This window comes from Anser anser, assembly GCF_964211835.1.
Source record: "Anser anser genome assembly, chromosome: 8".
In the NCBI taxonomy this organism is placed as follows: Eukaryota; Metazoa; Chordata; class Aves; order Anseriformes; family Anatidae; genus Anser; species Anser anser.
In genome coordinates, this window is record NC_139728.1 from 10,692,248 (window position 1) to 10,711,956 (window position 19,709).

Consider the following 19,709-nt stretch of genomic DNA (forward strand, 5'->3'; position numbering starts at 1 on the left):
TCCCCCAAAACCACCCCAAACACCGCTCCAGCATCTCCACCTCCTGCCCCCTTCGTCACATACTGCTAACACTGCTGGTGTCTCCTTACCCAAAATGTTAACTTGAGGCAGTCTGAGATGCCTCTATAAAACCACTCTGTGATGCTCCTCCGCTCACAGGAGCACCGCATGGATCCAACAACTTCTTACCCTCTTTAAGGTCTATCGATGTTATTCCTACTCATGCCAAACAATGCCTAAGCCTGCTGTGAATTAAGCCTGGCTTTATCTCAACAGCCAAGTCAACATCTCACGTTTCTGCCTCTGTGCTAGGCTTGCAGGCCAGCAGAGGATGAGCATGGTCTTTTGGGGCCTTTTTTGGGGTCTTCTGAGTAGCAGCCAGCCCATCGCGAGAGGAGCTCTTTGCAGAAGCAGAGCAGGGGGGAGGACACGGCGTGCTGCACAGCCTGCCCTGGTTTCCCCCATTTCTCCTAACCCTGGGCAGAGGCAGCAGCTGGGCTCAGTCTGACCCTAACCTCCAGACAGGGATCCTCACGAAGCCCCAGAGCCACACGACACCCCGAGTACCTCCACCCAACACCCCAAACCTCCGCAAGCCGAGATTCCTTCACCTGTTTGCTGGGAGCCATTCACACGCAGCATCCCTCCCTCCCACCCCGATGCCCAGAAACAGGCTGAATTTCACCCATCCTCTCCCCAAGGGATTGCCCTGGAGCTCCCCACGGGGCAGCAGCAGCCACAAACCCACCGCGCCCAGGTCCTTAAGCAGCCCCAGCTTTACCCAAAACACCAGGAAAGCTCGAGTCCCCCCCCAGCAGAGCCAAGGCTGGGAGAGCGACGCACCCATGGGTGCTGGTCCTGCAGGGAGCACCACGGCACCCCACCAGGCATCAGAGCTGGCAGCCCCCGAGGCTGCTGAGGCTTTGAGGCACGGCTCCAAGAGGCAACAAACAGCAATATTAGCAAAATAACGCTGAAACAGATCCAAACAGGAGCCTCCTGCCAGCAGGCGGGGAGGGCGTCTCGCCGCAGGGGAGCGCCCGGAGACGTGTATGAGCAGCGGGGAAATGCGGCGCTGAGCAGCTTTTTTGGCATCCCTCTCCTCCTGAGGCAGCTCGCCTCAATGCCAGGCACCGAGCAGTCTCTCCCCTACACCAAAATGTTTGGTTTTTTTTCCTCCCCCATTACAGTACTGGAGGGACGGGGCAGAGCCCTGGCGGCAGCTTCCCATGCATGGGTCTAGCCCCCATGCGCTCGGGTTAGCCCTCAGAGCAAGGGGGCTTTGAGGAACTTCGTATCCAGACCGTGCAGCCAAATTCAGAGCAAAACCATCGCCCTGCAGCTGTAACAGCACATGGAAACATGGTGGTTTTCCTAACAGAGTGACCAGTGCCTTCGCTGACACGTCCCAGATGTGCCCCCTGGTTGCTGGGACCTGCCATGGGGACAGCCCATGGCCTCCCAGGCTCCCCCGGACAGAGGTGAGGGCCTGGGAGGTGGAAATCCTGATGAGGTCCAGATATGGAGCCTTGTGCACAGCCGGCTTGTGCTGGGAGGCCTCTGTGGTCCCAGCCTAGGTGAGAAATCGGGGTTTTAAGAGAGCAGGGGAAATGCAGGAATGGCTGGGGCCTGCAGCTGTGGCCAGCTGACAGGCAGCAGGAGCTGCCGCACTCATTTCCGAACCTAAAAACGCAGACACCTGGGCTGAGCCATAAACCAAGGGGAAAATAAACTGCTTCTCTCCCTTCCCTCCCCTCCTTCTGCACCCACCGGGGCCGCCAGACCTGCTGGGCTCGACCCTTCCCACCAGGACAGGGCCTCGTGGAGCTCCTGCGCATCCCCCCGGGCTCCCACCGCAGGGAGGTGCCCGGGGCTGCCCCTGGCACCTCTCACAAACCCCCACACCCATGGGCAACGAGGGGTGTGCCGGCAGCCTGACAACGAGCCGAACACAGCCATCGGACACCGAGCTGACAGCTCGGCGTTGGGGAAGGCAGGGAGAAGCTTCAGCTTGGAGCCCTGGGGTGCCAGCCTGCTCTGCCGCCCGGTCCCCCCCCGGTTCTCCCCCTGCAGCGCACATTCGGGCAGCTTCAGGAAGGCAGCAAGGAGCTGGGGAAGCTGTTGCTGGGAAACTGTTCACAAAGCCTGGCTCAACGAGACACCAAAAAGCAGGGGGGCTGGCAGCACCTGAGCATCCACCCATCCATCCATCCATCCGTCCGTCCGTCCATCCATCCTCAGGTCACCGCTCCGTCACAGCCCGCCTGCTGCCAAAGGGTCACCCTGGCGAGACCGGCCCCGGGGTCTCAGTCCCATTCCCGTGGTTTCTGCCCCCAAACCGCAGCGCAGCCCATCTCCACGTCCCTCCGAACTGGAGGGAGAATTAAAGGCATGAATCACTTCCTCCCCAGCTTCTCCGTTATCCCCACAGCAAAAGCCCAAGGAGCACATCCATTTCCTTTCCCTCTGCCCTGCAACGAGCACCGAGGGGGGCACCTGAGCTCCTCCTCCCCAGCCACCAGCGGCCAAGCTGTGCCGACGCCCTCGGGCACTCAACAAAACCCTTCAGAACAGCTTCGGAGCCAAAACCACTTGTGATTTTGTGATCTGGACGTGCACGGGGCTCCGTCACCCGGATGGGGAACCCCCTGGGGTGGCTTTAGCAGGGGCAGAGCCCCCAGCACGGCACCAACCCAGACCCTACCCTGCTGCTCCATGCCTCCCAGCCCCACATCCCCAGCCTGCGCTCAGGTCCCAAAGGATGCTCGCAGCCTCATCACCAGCCAAAATCACTCTGGAAGCCCCAGCCAAGCTCGCAAAGGCACCAGCACCAAGCACATCGGTGCCTGGGGTGCACACAGCCCTGGGCATCCCAGATCACCCCAGTGAAGCTGGGAGCCTGGGGATTTCAGCTCCGGGAGCACTCTGAAACGCAGCTCCGTCTCCATACTGAATAATCACCTTTTATTTGCAGCCTGAGACAGCCGAGTGCTGAAATGCTGCAATTTCCTAACGGGAAATCTGTTTTGTCAGCTCACGGAAGACTAAATTGATGCAACCCAAATCTCCGCCCGCCTCCCCTAAGCACGTGGCCTCCCACCCAGCTCCTCATCGGGAGGCAGCCTACAGGCTTCGTGGGGCTCAGGTGCCAGCCAAAACTATTTCTGTCTTGCTCCACAGACAACCACGTCCAAAAAAACAAAAAAAAAAACAGCTTCTCAGTGGCAGAGGAGGTCCTCATCACAGCACCAGAGGATGTGGCTCACTCCACATCATAGCTGGCATCGCCCCCAGCTCTACAAAATGTCCAACTAACCTCAAAAAAGTCTCATTGCAGCAACCAAATTCAATTTAATCTTCAAAAGTAGGATTTTGGAAGTCCTTAGGAGAACCCATGGCAGAAGGCTTTCTGCACTGGAGGTGTTCCTCCGAGCTGCAGGTAGTTTACAGCAAGAATCCCAGAAACGGGACAGGATTTATGTTTTTTTGACTTTTTTCGAGTGCTTTGGCCCATAACTCCCTCGGCAGGAGGTGAAGGATAAATCAGCAGCCTCGTGAGCCATAAAGGGGGCTGATTCATCAGAAACCAACGGGGAGATGCAGCACAGGAGAGGAACGAGCGACGGACATTTGGCGTGCCCCAAATCCCTCCCTGGGGACCACGGGAGCACCTGGGGCACGGGGTGGGGACAGCAGGAACAGTGGTGGCAGGCGGCACCTCCTGCTGAGAGAGGCGTGAAAGCCTCGGGCACCCGATTTTGGCACGGCCAGGAGAGGCTGGGAAGAGGAGGCACATGAACAGAGCACGAGACCCGGAGCTCAGCACGGGTCTGCCATCTCCACTGCAGCAGCAAACAAACAACAGCCCTGAACGCGTGCCCAAGCACAATGAGTTTAGAACAATAGATCTGCTCTTGTGCCTATTTTTTCAGGTGCAGTATGTAATTAACCTGCGGGACTCATCCCCACAAGGCCAATTGAGAGCAAGGACTCGCTGGAGCTGCAAACAGAGCAGTGTTCGTGCGCGGTGAAGCACCCGAGCTGGCCAGGCAGGGGAGACGCATCCCCCCATGGACATCCACCTGAGTCTGCCCAGGGCTCAGCACCCCCACCAAGGGCATGGGCTGCGTGCTGCTTCACCAACACAGGGGAAAACAAAGGAGATTCAGCACCTCTTGAGAGCTCCAACAGCTGCACCTGGTGCCGTGAGTCACCCTGAGCAGAGCTGCGAGCAGATGGCACGAGGGGACAGATCGTGGAGAGGATCACGGTGCCCCTTGCAGCACGTTCACTGCTCTGGGGCAAGGGAAGGCCAAGCCTTGCCCTGTTTCCAGCAGCTCTGGCAGCGGAGCAGAGCCTTTTGTTGTACCAGCCGTCATTTTGAGGCCATCTCCGTCCCCCCTGCGGTGCAAGCCGGCCTTGTTATATCTGCAAGCCAGAGGTCTGCATCCTGAAACAGCCTCTGCCAGGGATGGGCAGCTCTCCCCAGCATCAGAAGGATGCTCCAGCAGGATCCCCAAATACCTGCGTGTGCCAAAAAGCAATATCAGGAAAACAAAGTACCTAGAATTGCCCTTTTGGAGCAATTCAGTCCCTGCTCCAGCAGCCTGCTGCTCACTGATGGCTAGGGAGCACAGAGGGAGGGAGGAAAATTGTGAAATGCAGCCTTTTGTTTTTTGGAGGTGGCGTTTTTCCTGGGGGAAAGCTGGTGCTGCTGGCCCATCTACCTGGCCACGCAGCGTGGTGCTGGCCATCCCAGAGGGCAAGTAGTGGGAGCTGCAGGCACGGCCCAGACCTGCCCCGCTGAGGAGCACCACGAGGAGCCAGCAGCATCTCACACCTCACCCCTCCTGAGCACTGCCGGCGTGCAAATGCTCCTTTTGGGGTGGAATTTGCCATGCAAGGCAACGTGTGCCATCCCAAACAACCCCTCTAAGGCTCCTAATCACGAGCTATGGCAGCAGCAAACGAGGACTTGCTTCTCACTCGCAGAGCCAGCAGAACAGCCTCCAGCATCCCCAGCCTGCTGAGGGCCGATGCCGCCGCCTCTGAGGACCCCAGAGCACAAAAGCAAGCCTCTGTCGGAGCCAGACCACACGCCAGCAGTGCCAGCAGGAGGTGTGGTAGCCCCACAGACACCCGTGGGCAGCGCAGAGCTCCCCTCCCACCACGGCCAGCAGCACATGCATAAACAGCAGGTAAGAACAGGGCGAGCACGTAGGGATGCTTCCCCAAAATGCTCCCCCAGGCTTACTGGCACTGAATAGCCCTCCAGGGTCTTTCCTGTCTGGAATTTTTCCACCATGTTCTGAGCTCAGATTAATTATTATTATTTTTTAAGCACCCCCCAGCAAGGAGCCCCACTGCCTGCCACCACCCCACAGTCTGTGCGCGTCTGGATCCTGCTGCAGCCCCACAGACCTCACTTTGGGGTCTGCAAGCATGCGATCCGCCTGCATCCTCCCCGTGCCACCAGCGTCCTCCAAAAGGACCATGGGGCTCAGCAGCTCTCCCCAGACAGCCCAGTAACTCTCCCTGCGCCGGGTGCCGCCGGCTGCTCCTCGAGACACCGCGTCCCTCAGAGCCGCGGCTCCCCCGGGGTCTGCAGGGCAGGACAGGAGCAGCGAGGAGCCGGCAGCGACAGCCAGCTCTACAGCTCCAGTAAGAGGATGAGAGAGTCATTAATTCCCATCAAATCACTCTACGCCCATGAGGTTTTTGTTTTATTACTCTGGAGATGGCAGAGGGTAATTTATTGATCAAAGCAGGAGGTGCTGCTGGAGAAGCGAAACGAACGCCGTGGCTCCGCGCTCACGGAGCCAGCTGGCAAGGGGTGGGAAGGTGCTGGGGAAGGAGGGCAGGGAGACCCACAGCAAGCAGGATCCTACACCAAAAAGGGCCGGGAGCGGTGCCTGGAGCAGCCGTGGGGGAGGTTTATGCCTGGCAAGAAGCTGGGGAGCTGCCGGTGGTGGGACGTCCCCAGGCAGGAGAGCAGCATGAGGCTGGAGAAACAACGTGAGCAGAGAGCCTCGAGGAAAAGCTGAGTTGTGAGGGGGTAATCAGGAGGCAGAAAAGCCCCGTGCAATGGGCAAGGTCCTTTAGACATGGCTGGGGCCATGGATCCCCATGTGCCAGCTTGGCCACCGAGGAAGCACCACCCAGAGCCACCCAACCTGCCCCAGAGGGCAGGGGACATCAGTTCACCCTCTCTATCCCAAAAAACAGCAGAGCCAGGTTCTTGGGGCACTGATGCAGGATGCAGGCTTGCCATTTGACTGCATCAGCCCCAAAACCGCCCGGTCTTCACCCAGAACGATTTTACCCAGCCCCCAGACCCTGCAGGCACCCCGCTGCAGGGCCCTGCGTGCCATGGGAGGAGGCAGGCTGGAGAAAACCAAAGGGCTGGTGCCAAGTGAGCAGAACCACTAAATATTTACACAGCCTGCCATCAGCCCCCAGGCGAGGAGGTGGCAACCGTGCAATTTCAGCACAACCAGCACAACAATTTTTTGCGTAGCTAGAAGTGCAGGGAAATTACTTAACCACAGACCCGAGGCGGGGAATTAAACCGATTCAGGACAAAAGGGGAACGGCGCGCCTGGGAAGCAGCCTGCGTGCTGGGGTTTGCTCTTCGGGAGGCACCGATGTCCCCACGGCACACGGGGGCCCCTCGCTGCTGCCCTAACAGAGGCAGCATCGGGGGGGGGGACCCCAGGAGAGCAAGGTGGGGCAGGCGGCTGCTCAGGCAGGGCGTAATTTCTCCGCCTGGAACCGAGCCAGGGCTCGGGGGCTCACGATGGAGCGGTGGCTGCAAGGTGGCCATTAAGTGGGGCCTGGAAAGAAAGCGCAAATAATCCCTTAAGAGATGCCGGCTCGCCGTGCCAGACGCTTAAATGCTACAACAGCCGCGTGGAGGACGCCGCTCTGCGACCAGCACCACGGCCACGCCGGTGACAGGATCACCGTAACCGGCACGGCACACGGGACGGGGCCCTGCTGAAACCACGGGGCAGCCCCCCAGGTGCATCCGATGAGCCCAAAACCCAGCCTAAGGAGGGAACGGGGAGAGCAAAGCACAGCGAGGCCAGCACGGGCACAACAGGCGTGCCTGCGATGGGGCGAGGAGCAGCACCTCGGCCCCACGAGGGAGCGGCACGGACACACCGACACGGGACAGGAGGACAGAACTCGCTCCCTGCTTTATCCCAAGGGGATCTGAGCTGCTTGCAGCTGAGCAGAGCTCGGGGTTACGGCAGCACAGGGGCAAACGCCTCAACTCCCTCCGCTCCCCCCACATGGAGGCCCCCAGGGCCCAGCCCACACAGCCACATGCCCCCAGCACGGGGCTCTGCCCCAGGAGCAGGGCACCCAGCGCCTTGGGAGGCTGAAGCTTGCCTGATCGCCTCCTCCCAGCCACGAACAGAGCAGGAGGTGCTGCTGCAGGCCGGCCAGCCCAGGGCAGAGCAGGGCAGCTTCTCCTCACACAGCCCAGCCAAAAAAAAGGAGGGAGGAGCCCTGGGCTGAGCTTAAATACCCCCTGGCCCCATGGGAGGCTGGGGGGAGCTCCAGGTGGGGGAATTGATCTCCTTGTACCTCCGGAGGGAAGGCAGGGATGTATCCTGCTGCCTGCCCCAGCGAGGGTAGCGTTTTGCTGGCATTTACACAGTGCCTTTGCTTGTCTTCAGCCCAGAGCCTCTTCTTTGGCAGCTGCTTTCCGCATCCGTGCTTCCAGCAGCACAAAAAGAGCCGCAGCTCCCCAGAAATCACCAGGAGGGGTACCAGGGGTCCCGGGAGCTCGCCCCGGGGACCGTCACGCTGCGGGGTGGAGGCAGAGCAGCCCCCCGAGCCCTCGTGCTATGTGGGTGGGAGGCTGGAGGCCCAACTGAGGAACAAGAGGGCTCTGCTGGGAGGTGTCGGGGTGCTCCAGGGACCCCACAGCACCCTGCGGGGCCCCGGGGTGCTGGCTGGCAGCGCAGCAGGCAGCCGCTCGCTGGCAAGCTACTGCAGGCCTCCACGAGAGGGCTTTGCTGCACAAGGAAAGGAAGGAGGAGGAGGAGGGCTGCTGCAGCCTGCCTCCAGCCCCGCCGGCTCCTCTTCTCCCACATCCCCGAGGAGCAGCGGGCAGCAGAAGGACGTCGTCAGCCCGGGCTGCGCCCAGAGGCCCTGGGGACGTCGGCGCATCGGTGGTGGCACCGCGAGCAGCCGCCTCTCCTCTTCCTGCAGCCTCCTTTGGGCAGCTCCGCAGCAGACGCAGGGACCAAGCGGAGCCAGCAGGGTGCTGAGCAGCACCCCGAGGCGCTGGGTTCCCTCCAAGCTCACCGACTGAATGAATTCACCCCGATCCCCAAGCAGCAGAGGCAACTTCCTCGGGGTACGGCTCCTCCCGGCCTCCCCGCTGTGCCAAGGACCCCCAGGGACACTTATATCCCCCCTGGAGCAAACGGGGTGGGCACCGGGGGGGGTCAGGTCACCGCTGCAGGCACGTGGAGCCCGGTAAATCCAGCGGGGTCCCCGCGTGGGAGGGCGGCAGCGGGCTTAAAGGGCAGAGCAGGACGACTCACCGCCCGCGCTCGGTGGCTGGAGGCCGACGGGGATTTCTGTCCCCTGCTGCTCAAAGAGCCACTTCCTCCTGCTGGCTGCTAGCGAAACCCCAGCCGGGCTCAGGATGGGGCCCTGGCTTAGCGAGGGAGGGGGCATCCTCCTGGCTGCAGGGGGATCCCTCCCCGGCTCCGCTCCCTCCTTCCTGCCCTCCTGGCGTTTCCGAGCCAGCTGTGTCCTTCCTGCCCTTCCCCGCGCTCCCCATCCGCTCCTCCACTTCCCTCCCCGTTCTCCTTTCCCCCCCCCTCCCCGGCCCCGTTCGTGCCGTCCCGCCCGGGGCTTGCCAAAGCAAACAGGAGGAGAGCGGCCGAGGGCAGAGTCCAGCGGCGGGCAGCACGTGGCGCCGGCGATGCCGAGCCCGCGGACGCTGCGCCCTCTGCGGCTTTCCCCTCGCTGGGCCGGGCTGAGGTCCCCAAGGAGGAGGCAGATTTGGGGCTTGAGCCTCCTGCAGTATTTTTACGGCGAGGTCTTTCCACCCCCCGGTACTGCTCGGTGCCAGGAAGAGCAGCAGTGGAATATTTTCCCTGGGGATTGTTTGTGCTCCTTCCTGCGTCTGCACGCACGGCGCTGGATGTGCCTCGACCTGTCCCGGGGCTCACATTAAGCCCCTGAGCTACCGGAGACGACAGCTGAGGTCGGAGGCGAGGAGGAGGAGGAGGAAGAGGGGGGGGTGAAAGGATGTGGGGCGACGTGCCACGGGGTGACGTGCCAGAGCATCGGGCACGTGGAGGAGCCCCGTACCTGCCTCGCCATGCGCCTCGCCGCCGCTCCGAGCCCTTCCCTCCCCCTCTCCACCGCCAATAAATCACTCTGCTGGAGGAAACCAGAGGCACAAAACCTCAGCCGGAGCCTTTTTTTCCCCTGCCCTCCCAGGCAGCTCTGCGTTTCATTACCGCTCCCCCCGGGGCGGCGCGGCCAGGCAGCCCTCGCCCAGCCGGGGGGGGCCCCGCAGGGTGTGCACGTCGGGAGCAGAAATTACAACCAGAAGGGACTCGTTCGTCTTTATCCCCATATCCAAGTGCTCGCCCGGCCCTGACCCTGCCTCCGGGACCAGCGTTGGCCTGGATTTTCTCTTCTTCTTCCCCCAGCACCCCCCTGCCCTCCCTCCGGTGCCCCCCATGCAGCTGGGAGAGGCCCCAGCAGGCGCGCAGCCCCGAGGCGCTGGCCTCCCTCCCGGCTTCCCTCCCTCCCCGCAGCTCTCTCTCCGGATTCCTGAGCGCTGACACAGCCCCGGCAGGATGCTGCAGCACCGAGTCCGCACCGCCTGCCCCGGGCAGGGGAAGGACGGGTGGCCGAGCCGGGTCGCACCGGGCCGGGAGGGCACAGGGAGGGAGCACCCGGAGCCTCCGCCGAGCCTCGGCCCCTCTCGGCCTCGCTGGAGGGGAGCGCTGGCTGGCAGCCGGCCCCGGAGGCGTGGGTCCGTCCCTGTAAAGGCCGAGGTGATTCACGCCGTTGGCACGAGCGCGTACAAATCCTCCTCTCCCTCCAGCAGGCATCCCGGTGAGAGCGGCGGCACCGGGAGCTGCAGCCCGCGACCACCGGCGGCCAAATGCAGCAGGAGGCGAGCCGACGCGGCATGCCTTGTCCTCCCCGGGCAGCCCCCCGCTCCTGTCTGCCCCAGGGGCCGAGCTCCGAACAGCCTCCTCCGCCGGCTCCAGCCCCAGCCCCAGGCGGAGGAGCCGCTTCCAGCCATCCCCGCGGCCCGCTGCTATTCCGGGAAGGCGAGCGCCCTGCCATCCTCCCGTTAGGTCACATCCGCCCAGACCCCGTGGGGCACTTTCCATAGGTGTCGCCCTCTCTTCCAAGTGATGGAAGTTTTTATTTTTATCTGGCTCATTCACGTGCTCCTGCTTCTTCCGTCAGCATTTGCAGGGGTGGCGGGTTTGGGCAGCGAGCCTCTCCCCCGGCCGCTTCCCCCGTCCCTTCTCATCTGTCCCATCCCGTCACCCGCACCTCTGTGTGCGCCATCTCAGCGCGGGGGGACGCGGCCAGGGATCGGAGCAGCGTGATGGAACAGATGAATTCAGGAAAGCAGCCCCTGGTTGTGTCAATGGGATTGTAGGAACAAGGCAAGACGCTGGGAAAAAAAAAAAAGGGCAGAAAAACCGATACCAAAACTAATTCAGCGTGGTAATTATGAGTCTGTTTCGATTTGAGACTCATTTTCCAGCGGAGGCGCAGACCCCTCTGCGACAAACCGAAACGTACCGGCGGCTGTCCCGTCTCAGCCGTGTTTCCCAGATCCCTTCAGCAGCAGCCCGTGGCTCCCTGGGGACACGCAGCACACCCTGGGGCGGGCGGTCCCTGCCGAGTCCCGCAGCCTTTCGGGAGCAGCGCGCGGTTTGTTTGACCAGCGCCGCTCGCAGCAGCCCCCGCGAAGCAGAGACGCTGCTCGGCGGAGGCTCGGGAGGCGAGCTGCAGTTCGCTAAGCGAAGCCCCGCTGCAGCTTAGGCAGAAAATCTCCAGCCGGGAACAATTGGGGCATACCACAGAGCCGCTCCCGCCCTTGCCCGGGGCCAGCGGGGCCGCTGCAGCCCTGGGAACGGCCGCCTGCTCCTGGGGCACCCGGTCCCTGAGCTTGGGCTGGGGGGCAGCTTTGTTCCCGGGCGCTGGATTTACGCCACGATTCTGGGGTTCTGCTGCTTCCAGCGGGGCACGGCTTCCTTAGCCCCGCACGCGTGTTATAAAACACACCAGGGGAACACGCGAGGAGCAGCCCCAGCTGGCCTGGGTCCTTCGGGGACACCGCTCAGCAGCTGAAAAACAAGAACCTGCTCACGCTGCGAGCGCGGCGCAGCGCTCCCGCCAGCCAAAGGGAGCCGCGCTAGCATCGCAGGGCTGCCCTCGCCGCGTGTCGGAGGCAGGCGGCCACGAGGCTCTTGCACAACGCCTCTGGGAGGTGGGACAGATACGAGCGCCGCCAGGCGATGTGTGCCAAAGGGAAGTCGGGCCCCGGCCGCGTGGGGACCCGCGAAGCAGCTGGACCAGGCGCCCAGGAAGCCTTCGGGTACGCGAAGCTGCTCCTGATCGCCTCGCTGAGCCGAGAGCGCGAGCGCCCCGAGCCCATGGCAGCGCTCAGGGAGACGCTGCTGGCAAAGGAGCAGGACCAAGGCGCTCCCCCAGGCCTTGGGAAGGAGCTGTGCTCATACAGGAGCACGAGGGCATCGCCATCCCCTCACCCAAAGGGCAACCCGTGCCCTCCGGCAGGGCTGGAGGGAGAGGCCATCCCTGTCCCCTGACCACGCACCTCCCACCTTTTCTCCTCCTGCCAACCTCTCATGACAAAAGTCCCAAATTGACTTCCCCACCAGACACCAGGTACAAATTTCAAGGAAAATCAAATGAAGATGGTAAGACTTGGGCTTTTCCGCATGGGAACCACTACCTCATGCCCAGGCTAGGAGAACTCCCCTCACAACACCCCGACCTAGACGGCTTCTCCCTCATTCTTCATTTCCTAGCACTTCAGGAGGACCAAGCCCAGCACTTGCAGCTGCCACAGAAACCAAGTGTAAAAATCGCAGCCTGCCCCGTGAGGGTACGGCGCTGCTCCCATTTCATCCACGTAAGAGCAAGCGAAGAGCTGAGAGGCCGTGCTCGTCATCGCTCACCTCCCAGCCTGCTCCCCAGCTCTCCCACCCGAGGTGGGCCCCGATGCCCGGGGAGATATCCCGGGCTGCATTTCACAGCACGACACGGAGGGCACACACGAGCCTTCCTTTACTTCAGGAGATGTAATCTGCAGTGGAAGAGTTCATTAATTAGGAGCAGAGAGGCCTCTAGTGAATCTCCCAGCAAGAAGCAGGAAAAAAAATCCCCCACAATTCAGTCTAATTACAGCGCCCTGGGGCGCTCCACAGTCACTGTGAAGCACAGGCCAAACTTTTCTCCCCACCCTTAAGAGCAGGAACTTCAACCCAGTTATAGCTTTACCGATAGCGAGAAAAATAAATAAAAAATAAAGCCCCGGTACTCGTCGTCTTAACTCTTCTGCAAGTAGCAACAAACAGGAGGTACGGAGGAATATTTTTGGCAGAGCGGCAAGCGGCCAGGCGCACAGCCTATGTCCGGGAAGTATCAGCTCACACGCCCCCGGCCCCGGACCTTTGAGCGAGGAGGCAGACGCCAGCCCTTGACCCGGCCGCGCTGGGACTGCGCCCAGACATGTTTCGGGGACCCAGCAACCACCTCCCACCCAAACCAAGCGAACATCAGGTACTTTCTAAGCAAGACCTCGAGCGCTACCGCAGCTCCGTGCCCTCGGCACAACTCCACCAGCAGCCCATGGATTAACAAGCCTGCGCCAGGCAGCAGGAGCACTCCGTGCTCCCACCGAGCCCCCTCTCCCTGCTCAGGAGCGGCCACAGCACCTGGAAGGGCCCCCGGCGGCCCTGACAGAAGTTCCCTTTCTTCCCCGCTCCCAGAGGAGCTGGACTCCAACCCACCCCGAGCCTCTGGCGAGGCAGGGTGGATCCAGCCACAGACATGCAGCAACCACACCCTGCTGCTGCCTGCCCGGCGCCCCGCGGCCCTCCCCCCGGAGCCAGGCGGGGGCACAAACAGGGACTAAGGCTCATACAGTCGAAAATATTTAATACGTGTTGTACACGTAGAAATTACATTTTGTACAAAACGAGATACATCACTGAAGAATACTGTACAAAACCCCTACGGGAGCCCCAAGCCTTTATACAACAAAGACCGGGAGTTACCGAGCCTAACAAACAGGCTCAAGGACTTTCCATCAGAGCGTCTGTAAACTTTTTGTAAATTCTCTCGATAAACACTTTTAAAAAGCACCATGTAATAGTCCTGACCTAAGCCTTTCCAAAATAGAGACTTTATTCAATAAACTTAATACTTTCCAAGCTTAAAATATTAAACCGACGGGAGCGCCCCCAGCGTCGGCGCCGGCCAGGGACGCTCCCCCCGGGGCGCCGGGGAGGGCGGAGGCCCGGCCGGGAAGGGGAATTCCGGGAGGGCAGGGCCGGGGGCGCTCCCAGGGCGGCTGCCGACGGCCGGCTCCCGGCGAAGGGGAAGTGCTGCGGCCCCGCGGGCCTTCCCGTGCGGCCGGGAGGAAAGGGGGGAGGGGGTCGCCCCCGGGCCCGTCTGTCCGTCCGCCGGCGGAGGGCCGTCTGTCCCTTTTCCCCGCGGAGGGGTGAGTCCGTGCGGCCGGCGCGTCAGAAGGCCACGATGGCCGTGCTCCAGGGGTTGAGGGTCCGCAGCACCGGCTCGTCGCAGCAGATCTGCCCCGGCTCGCTCGCCGCCTCGGCGGGGGTGGCCGCTGCCGCCTCGCCGCCGTCAAGGGGCGGCCGCCGGCGGCCCTTGGGCTCCTTGCTGAGCAGTCCCGAGAAGCTGGAGCCGAAGATGCTGATGAGGCTGGCCACGTTGCCCGTCTCCATGTCCTCCTGCTCGCCCTGCGGCGGTGGGGGCGGCGGGGGCGGCTCCTCCGCCTCCCTCCGGGGCTTCTTCACCGGCGAGCCCGCCTGGCCCCTCTCCGCCGCGCTCCTCTTCCGCGGGCAGTGCGGTGGCGGCGGGGCCGCGGCGGCGCTGGCGGCGGCACAGTCCGGCCGGGCGGCCTCGCGGTTGACCTCGCCGCCCGCCGAGGCGCAGCAGCAGCAGCAGCCGCAGCAACAGCGCCGCGGCCGGGGGCCCTGGCAGGCCGCGCCGGGCAGCCTCGGGCCGGCCTCGTCCTGCGGGGGCGGCGGCGGCGACGGCGGCGGCTCCTCGGGGGGCCCGCAGGCGGCGGGGGGCGGCTCGGGCGGGCAGCCCGGCTCGCTGAGGTAAACCTGGCGGGCGCTGCGCAGCACCAGCGACACCAGGAGGTTCTTGTGCAGCTTCAGGCCGCCGCGCTGGCCCCGCGCGCTGTAGATCTTGCCCAGCGAGATGCTGACGATGCGGTGCGCCTCCAGCTTGAACTCCATGGGGGAAAACGGGGGGTGTGGGCCGGTGCCGCCTCGCTCCGGGCCCGCCGCTCCGCTGCGCGCCGCACGCCCGCGCTCCGCCCGCTCTCGCCGCCGACTGAGGCGAGCCCCACGCGCGCCGCCGCCTTTTATACCGCCCCCGCTGCGGCCAATCAGGGCGCCCCGCCGGCCGCTCCGACCAATCGCCGGCCGGCCCCCGCGCGCCCGCGCCGGCCAATGGCGAGGCGGGGGAGCGGGTTCGAACGCTCGCCCCGCGGAGAGGGCCCTTAAAGCGGCAACGCCAGGGGGCGGCCGGGGGTGGGCCCACACCGGCCATAAACCTGGGAAGAGGAGGAGGAGGAGGAGGAGGAAGAAGAAGAAGAAATAGAAGCAGCAGCAGCTGAGTCCAGGGGCAAGTGGGGACAGTGACGTGTTTTCTCACAACCTACCCTTTGCAAAGCATTCCTCCCCCGCCAGCCCTTACTGCCAACCAAGGTGCACCCAAGCCTGCAGTGGTTCTGCAGGGGCACAGAGATCCACAAGAATTTGGGCCAGAAAAAACGAAACGTTTCTGGGAAAAAAAAAAAAAAAGGAGAGAACAAGCCTTGTTTTGTGCAGAACCAAAGTTTCGCTACTGGCCTCGAATGTCTTCTGGTGCTAGAGAAGGAACTGGCGCTGGCTGGGGAGGCGGAAGCGCGCCTTTGGGTGCTTCAAGGAAAACGTGCCCAAATTTTGGCCAGGAACCCAGCGGGAGCTTCCAGGGACAGCTGAGAGCCCCTCGCAGCTCCTCTGCCCACGGCCAGCTGCTCCATTTCCCCCGTGGATGAGCTTCGGGGCCGGAGCAGGGGCCTCCCTCCCCAGTGAGCCACCACCACCCGCGAAGGAGGCGGCACAGAGAGGCAAGAAGTGAAAGGACGGGCCCAAAATTAAGGAAGTTAAATGTGCTGCCCTGGAGTATCGGTTTCTATCCGCGGAGTTCCCGTCCGACACATGACAGCTTGCTGCCATCTCTTTCTTTCACGGGGACTCACCCCCAGACACCCCAAAACGAGGCAGCCGGGAGCGGGACCCGCGGCCGCTGATGGGGGCAACGCAGAGGACGAGGGGAGCTGCTGCAGGGTGAAAAAGGGATGCTATCATTTCGCTAGGGGGAAAAAAAAAGAAAAAAAAGAAAAAAAGAAGCAGGACTTTTTCACTGCAGGAATTTCTCGGCCGCCCCGGCACGCTCCATGCCAGCTCCATGGTGAACGCAGCTCGTAGCCTGGTCATGGCGTCCCGGCGGGCAGGGTTTGAGCCTCCCCGACCGACTCCTGCCTCCATGCTTCACTGGAGGGGGCTGCTTCCACGTCCCAGCTTCCAGGAGGGACAACGGGGTGGCTGGTGAGAGCGGTAACAAAAACCAGGTGAAGACTCGGCCGCAAAAACATCGAGACGCGGTTGGCACAGCGGGAGCCTTCCTGCCCCAAAACCCCAAACGCGTGTTCTCCTCCTGTCGGAAAGCCCCAAACGCTGCTCCGGACAGAGCACGGCAGCCGCCTTTCCCCTCCCCGCGAGGCTGCAGAGCAAAGCAGGGCAGCGGAGCAGGGCTTTCCCTCCCACACCCGGCGTGGGAGGCCGGAGGAACGCGGGCCGCGGCGGTGGGAACCGAGCGCCGCCGTCTCTGTCCTCGGCTTTCCGGACCCGCCGAACCTGCTCCCGCGCCTCCGAGGGCCAGCAACACCCTGGCCTGAGCCCTCGGGTCAGTCTAACCAGCCGGGGCAGGTCTGAGCTCAGATATTTGGGATGGCAGTCACCGCTCCTCGCCCACGGCCGGCGTGGCTGCCTGCCGCCGGTGCCCGGCTGCGCCACGCGGCACGGGCTCGTGTCCCTGGAAAGCGATGCCAAGTGTTTGTGTGGCACCAAACGGGACGCCCTGGGACCCCTGGGCCTGCTTGCAGGACCCTTTGTCCTCAGCAGAGGTGGTCCTAGTAAGAACAAAGGCACGCGTTACACATCTCGGCGAGGGCACTTCTGATGCCACCCGCCTGACTCAAACGCTGATGAAGAGCAGCGGCTCACAGCCGCTCCACGGCCAGAAATAAAGCTGAACGCGGGCAGGCAAGACCCGGCACGGGGAGCTTTGCTGAGTAAGAGCTGACCGACCTGTTCTGCTGCTCGCTGCCTCATCCCAATGACACGAGACGACATTTCTCACCCGCGGCCACAGCCGCCGAGGCTGCAGAGGCTCCGAGGGCGCAAAAAGCCCTGCCCGACCCCGGCTGCGTTTCGTGCCCTTTGCGAAAAGAAGCGGGGCCGGGGGGCGGCTGCTTTCTTGGGGGGAAAAAACGTGGGAGAGGAGCTTTCGGCCAGCCCTTTTAAAGCAGGCAGTGTTTTGGTGCTGGCTTTTCCCTGCTTTTCCCTCCCAGGCTGATGTCACGCGTTAGTAAATTGGAGGCAGCGTCACATGGCGGCCTCTGAGGTCAGCTCCCGCTCCCGGGGCTGGCTTTGTTGTCCGGCTGTCCGGCCGTTCAGTCCGTCCGTCCGTCTGGCTGTCAGCCCCCCCCGGCTCCTGCGCGTGCACCCGTCAGGACACCCACGGGGGGGTCTCCCTGAGGCGCTGGGTTCCCACGAGAGGAGGCATCGCGTCTGTCCAACCGTCCATCTGTCCATCCGCCCGTCCGTCTGTCCATCCATCCGTCCATCCATCCATCTGTCCGTCCGTCCGCCCACCCGCCCGCAGAAGGACCATCGTGTGAACCCCCCCCCCCCCCCCACGTCCCCCCCAGGTCACCGGGGGATAGGAAAAGGAGGCGGAGGAAAGGGTGTGACGAGAGGCGCTCTAATCTCCGCGTGTGATCTGAGGAGGCTGGAAGGGGTTTGACAAACAATTAACAATCTCCTCCGGCTCAGCTGCTGTTTCCTGAAATAGCCGGGGCCGGGGGAGGCGGCGGGGGCTGGCAGACAAAGGTGGCCCCCGGCCGCGAGCTGCGGCGGGCGGGCAGCGCCGGCGGAGGAAGCCCGGGAGGCCGAGCAGCGGGGAGCCCACGGCCCCACCTGGAAAGGAAAACAATGCGAGATAAAAGAAGCTCGGGACAGGAAACAGCTTGTGGTACAAATAATAATTGCAGCGGGCTGCGCACTCCGCCGATTTATTTTTTTATAGGCGTTTAAATCTGCCTTCGACATCAGCGCCGGGGACTCGACCGCTGCTGCCTCGCGGCTGGGAGGCCTCATGAAAGCACCGGCAGCGTGGGCCGCCCGTGGCCGGGTGGTTTTCGCCGTCTGAGAAGGCAGAAACCCCTCGGAAACGGGGAGGGAGAAGGTCCCGAGGGCCTGGTTGGCAGCAGGAGGCCGGCCTCGGGTCGCCCCGGCCATCTGGCGCGCAGCGTGGCCTCGCCGACCTGCCGCGGTGGCGGCGGGGCTGCGGATGTGGTTACCGAGATCCTGTTTCCACAGCGGCGCCGGCCCTCCGGCAGCCAGCCCCGCGGCTTGTCACCAAATGTGCGCCGGGCCCCGGGGAGCCAGCTGCAGCCAAGAGATGGAAAACCCTCACGGCGGGACCGCCAGGGAAAGCCGGGTCTCCTCCTCGAGGCACGGGATGAGGCTGCTCATCGCTTCTCTGGACTGTCCCAGCACTATTTCATCGCATCGTCCCCCTTCGCTTTGGTTCAGGACGGGATTCACGAGCTAGGCTCTTGCTGGGATGAAGACAGGAACGGGACGCCCAGATGTCTCCCACCAGCAGTGGGGCTGGGACAAAAGCCTTCACGCAGAGAGCTTCCTCAAGTGAAAACAGAGTTTCAGGGCGACTAAACCCCTCAGCAGTCCCAGGCTCATCCCCCAGGGACTGCTGACAAAAGTCTACAAGGACACAGGAACATTTCCAAGCAGGGATTCGTGCACAGCCCCAGCCCGAGTTCACTTCTAGATATCTGAAAATGAGCCATTTGTGCCAGACCACCGCAGGGTTCAGGAGGAGGAAGAGGCTTGTTTGGGGTTGATTTCCACCCCCAAAAAATCGATGATTCACGCAGATGCAGCCTCAGCCTCCCGCAGTCGGATGTCAGCAGCTAATCCCCCAGGGTTCCCAACTGTTCCGGTTTATCCGTGTTTGAAGATAAGGTCAGGAGAGCTCGGAAACATCCCAAAACACAGCGAAGAGCACTAACCGCTAAACACCGCCGGGTGAAAACCAAACACAACACACAAGCGAAACAACGAAATCAATACAAACGTGAGGCTGAAGGAGAGGAAGCAGCTCCCTCAGCTTCTGAGAGTGCTGATGTACCTGCTCTGGAAACCACAGCAGAGCGTGTTCGTGCAGCGCAGCAGCATGCTAGAAAGCAAAGGGTTTTTCCAGGGTTAAAAACCCCCTTCCCATCAGCAGAGATAAGAGTGCAGATACCCCAGACGGGCAGGACTCCCTCCTACACATCTTTTTCTCACAGTGACCTGGGATTTCCCCCTTTCCCCTCTGCACAAACGATTTAACATTTTCCCTTTCCTCTCCTCTCCTGAAGACCCGTGACCCGGACCCCTTGACCATCAGAAATCCTGCTGCTACTCCTACAGCAACCTCTCCAAACACAAAGGGGGAAAAAATAAAAATAAAAGAGCCCCACACCCAACTATCAGCTTCTTCAGGCAGCCATTTCCCTTGGAAAAATGTGGCCCCACATCTTTCAATGTTTTATGAAATTGGCTTTGGTTTCCTGGGGAAAGAACGCATTTATTTGTCCGGGGTTTCCTATCAGACAACCCTTCTATTGTAGTCCACCTTCCTGTACTTTTTTTCCTCTCTGATATGGCTGTAGTGGGCCCTGTGCCATTTCCAAAGAAGTGCAGAGGACCGTGGCCCGTGGCTCTCTCTAACCCAGCGAAGCAGATGGAGGCTGCCTGGTCTCCGGGGAATAATCAGGGCCACGCTGGGATGCAGGTTACAGACAGCCCTTCGGCTGCCCCTGCTTCCAGCTCACCGAAAGCATCGCCGGAGCAGTTCGCTCCGCCGCCTCGCCTCGAGGGATGCGCTCGCTCCTTGCCAAGCACAAGGCAGCCTCGGTAGTTTTCACCTGCGACCCGGCGTAGGGTTAAAAATCACGCGTTAATTGTGCAAACTGCACACAGAGCCAACCAAAGTCACAGCTGAGCACACTACGGGGCAGGCTGCCTGCCCAAAGGAGTCGCAGCCTAATTATTTTTTTTCCTCTCCCTGCGCCTCAATGTCACCTT

The 19,709-nt window shown here is 62.3% G+C and overlaps 2 protein-coding genes across 4 annotated transcripts in view; both read right to left on the reverse strand.

Annotated features, from left to right (window-relative positions):
- Positions 1 to 8,695, reverse strand: part of CACNA1E (calcium voltage-gated channel subunit alpha1 E) — a 110,958-nt gene extending 102,263 nt beyond the window's left edge. For 2 of the 3 annotated variants that reach the window (XM_083845817.1, XM_083845826.1), the window contains exon 1: positions 7,396 to 7,645. The gene's annotated coding sequence lies outside the window, so the exon portion shown is untranslated. Of the gene's footprint in view, positions 1 to 7,395; positions 7,646 to 8,561 lie in introns of those variants that run through there. The other variant, XM_083845827.1, reaches the window with a different exon arrangement.
- Positions 8,696 to 13,174: 4,479 nt separating this feature from the next.
- Positions 13,175 to 14,821, reverse strand: IER5 (immediate early response 5). The gene has a single exon (XM_083845862.1). The coding sequence runs from the start codon at positions 14,520 to 14,522 to the stop codon at positions 13,779 to 13,781; it is 744 nt and encodes a 247-aa protein (XP_083701988.1). The 5' UTR covers positions 14,523 to 14,821; the 3' UTR covers positions 13,175 to 13,778.
- Between the last annotated feature and the right edge of the window lie 4,888 nt (positions 14,822 to 19,709).

Coding starts and splice junctions, on each gene's coding strand:
- IER5 (XM_083845862.1), bottom strand. CDS start 14,522: ATGGAGTTCAAGCTGGAGGCGCACCGCATCGTCAGCATCTCGCTGGGC.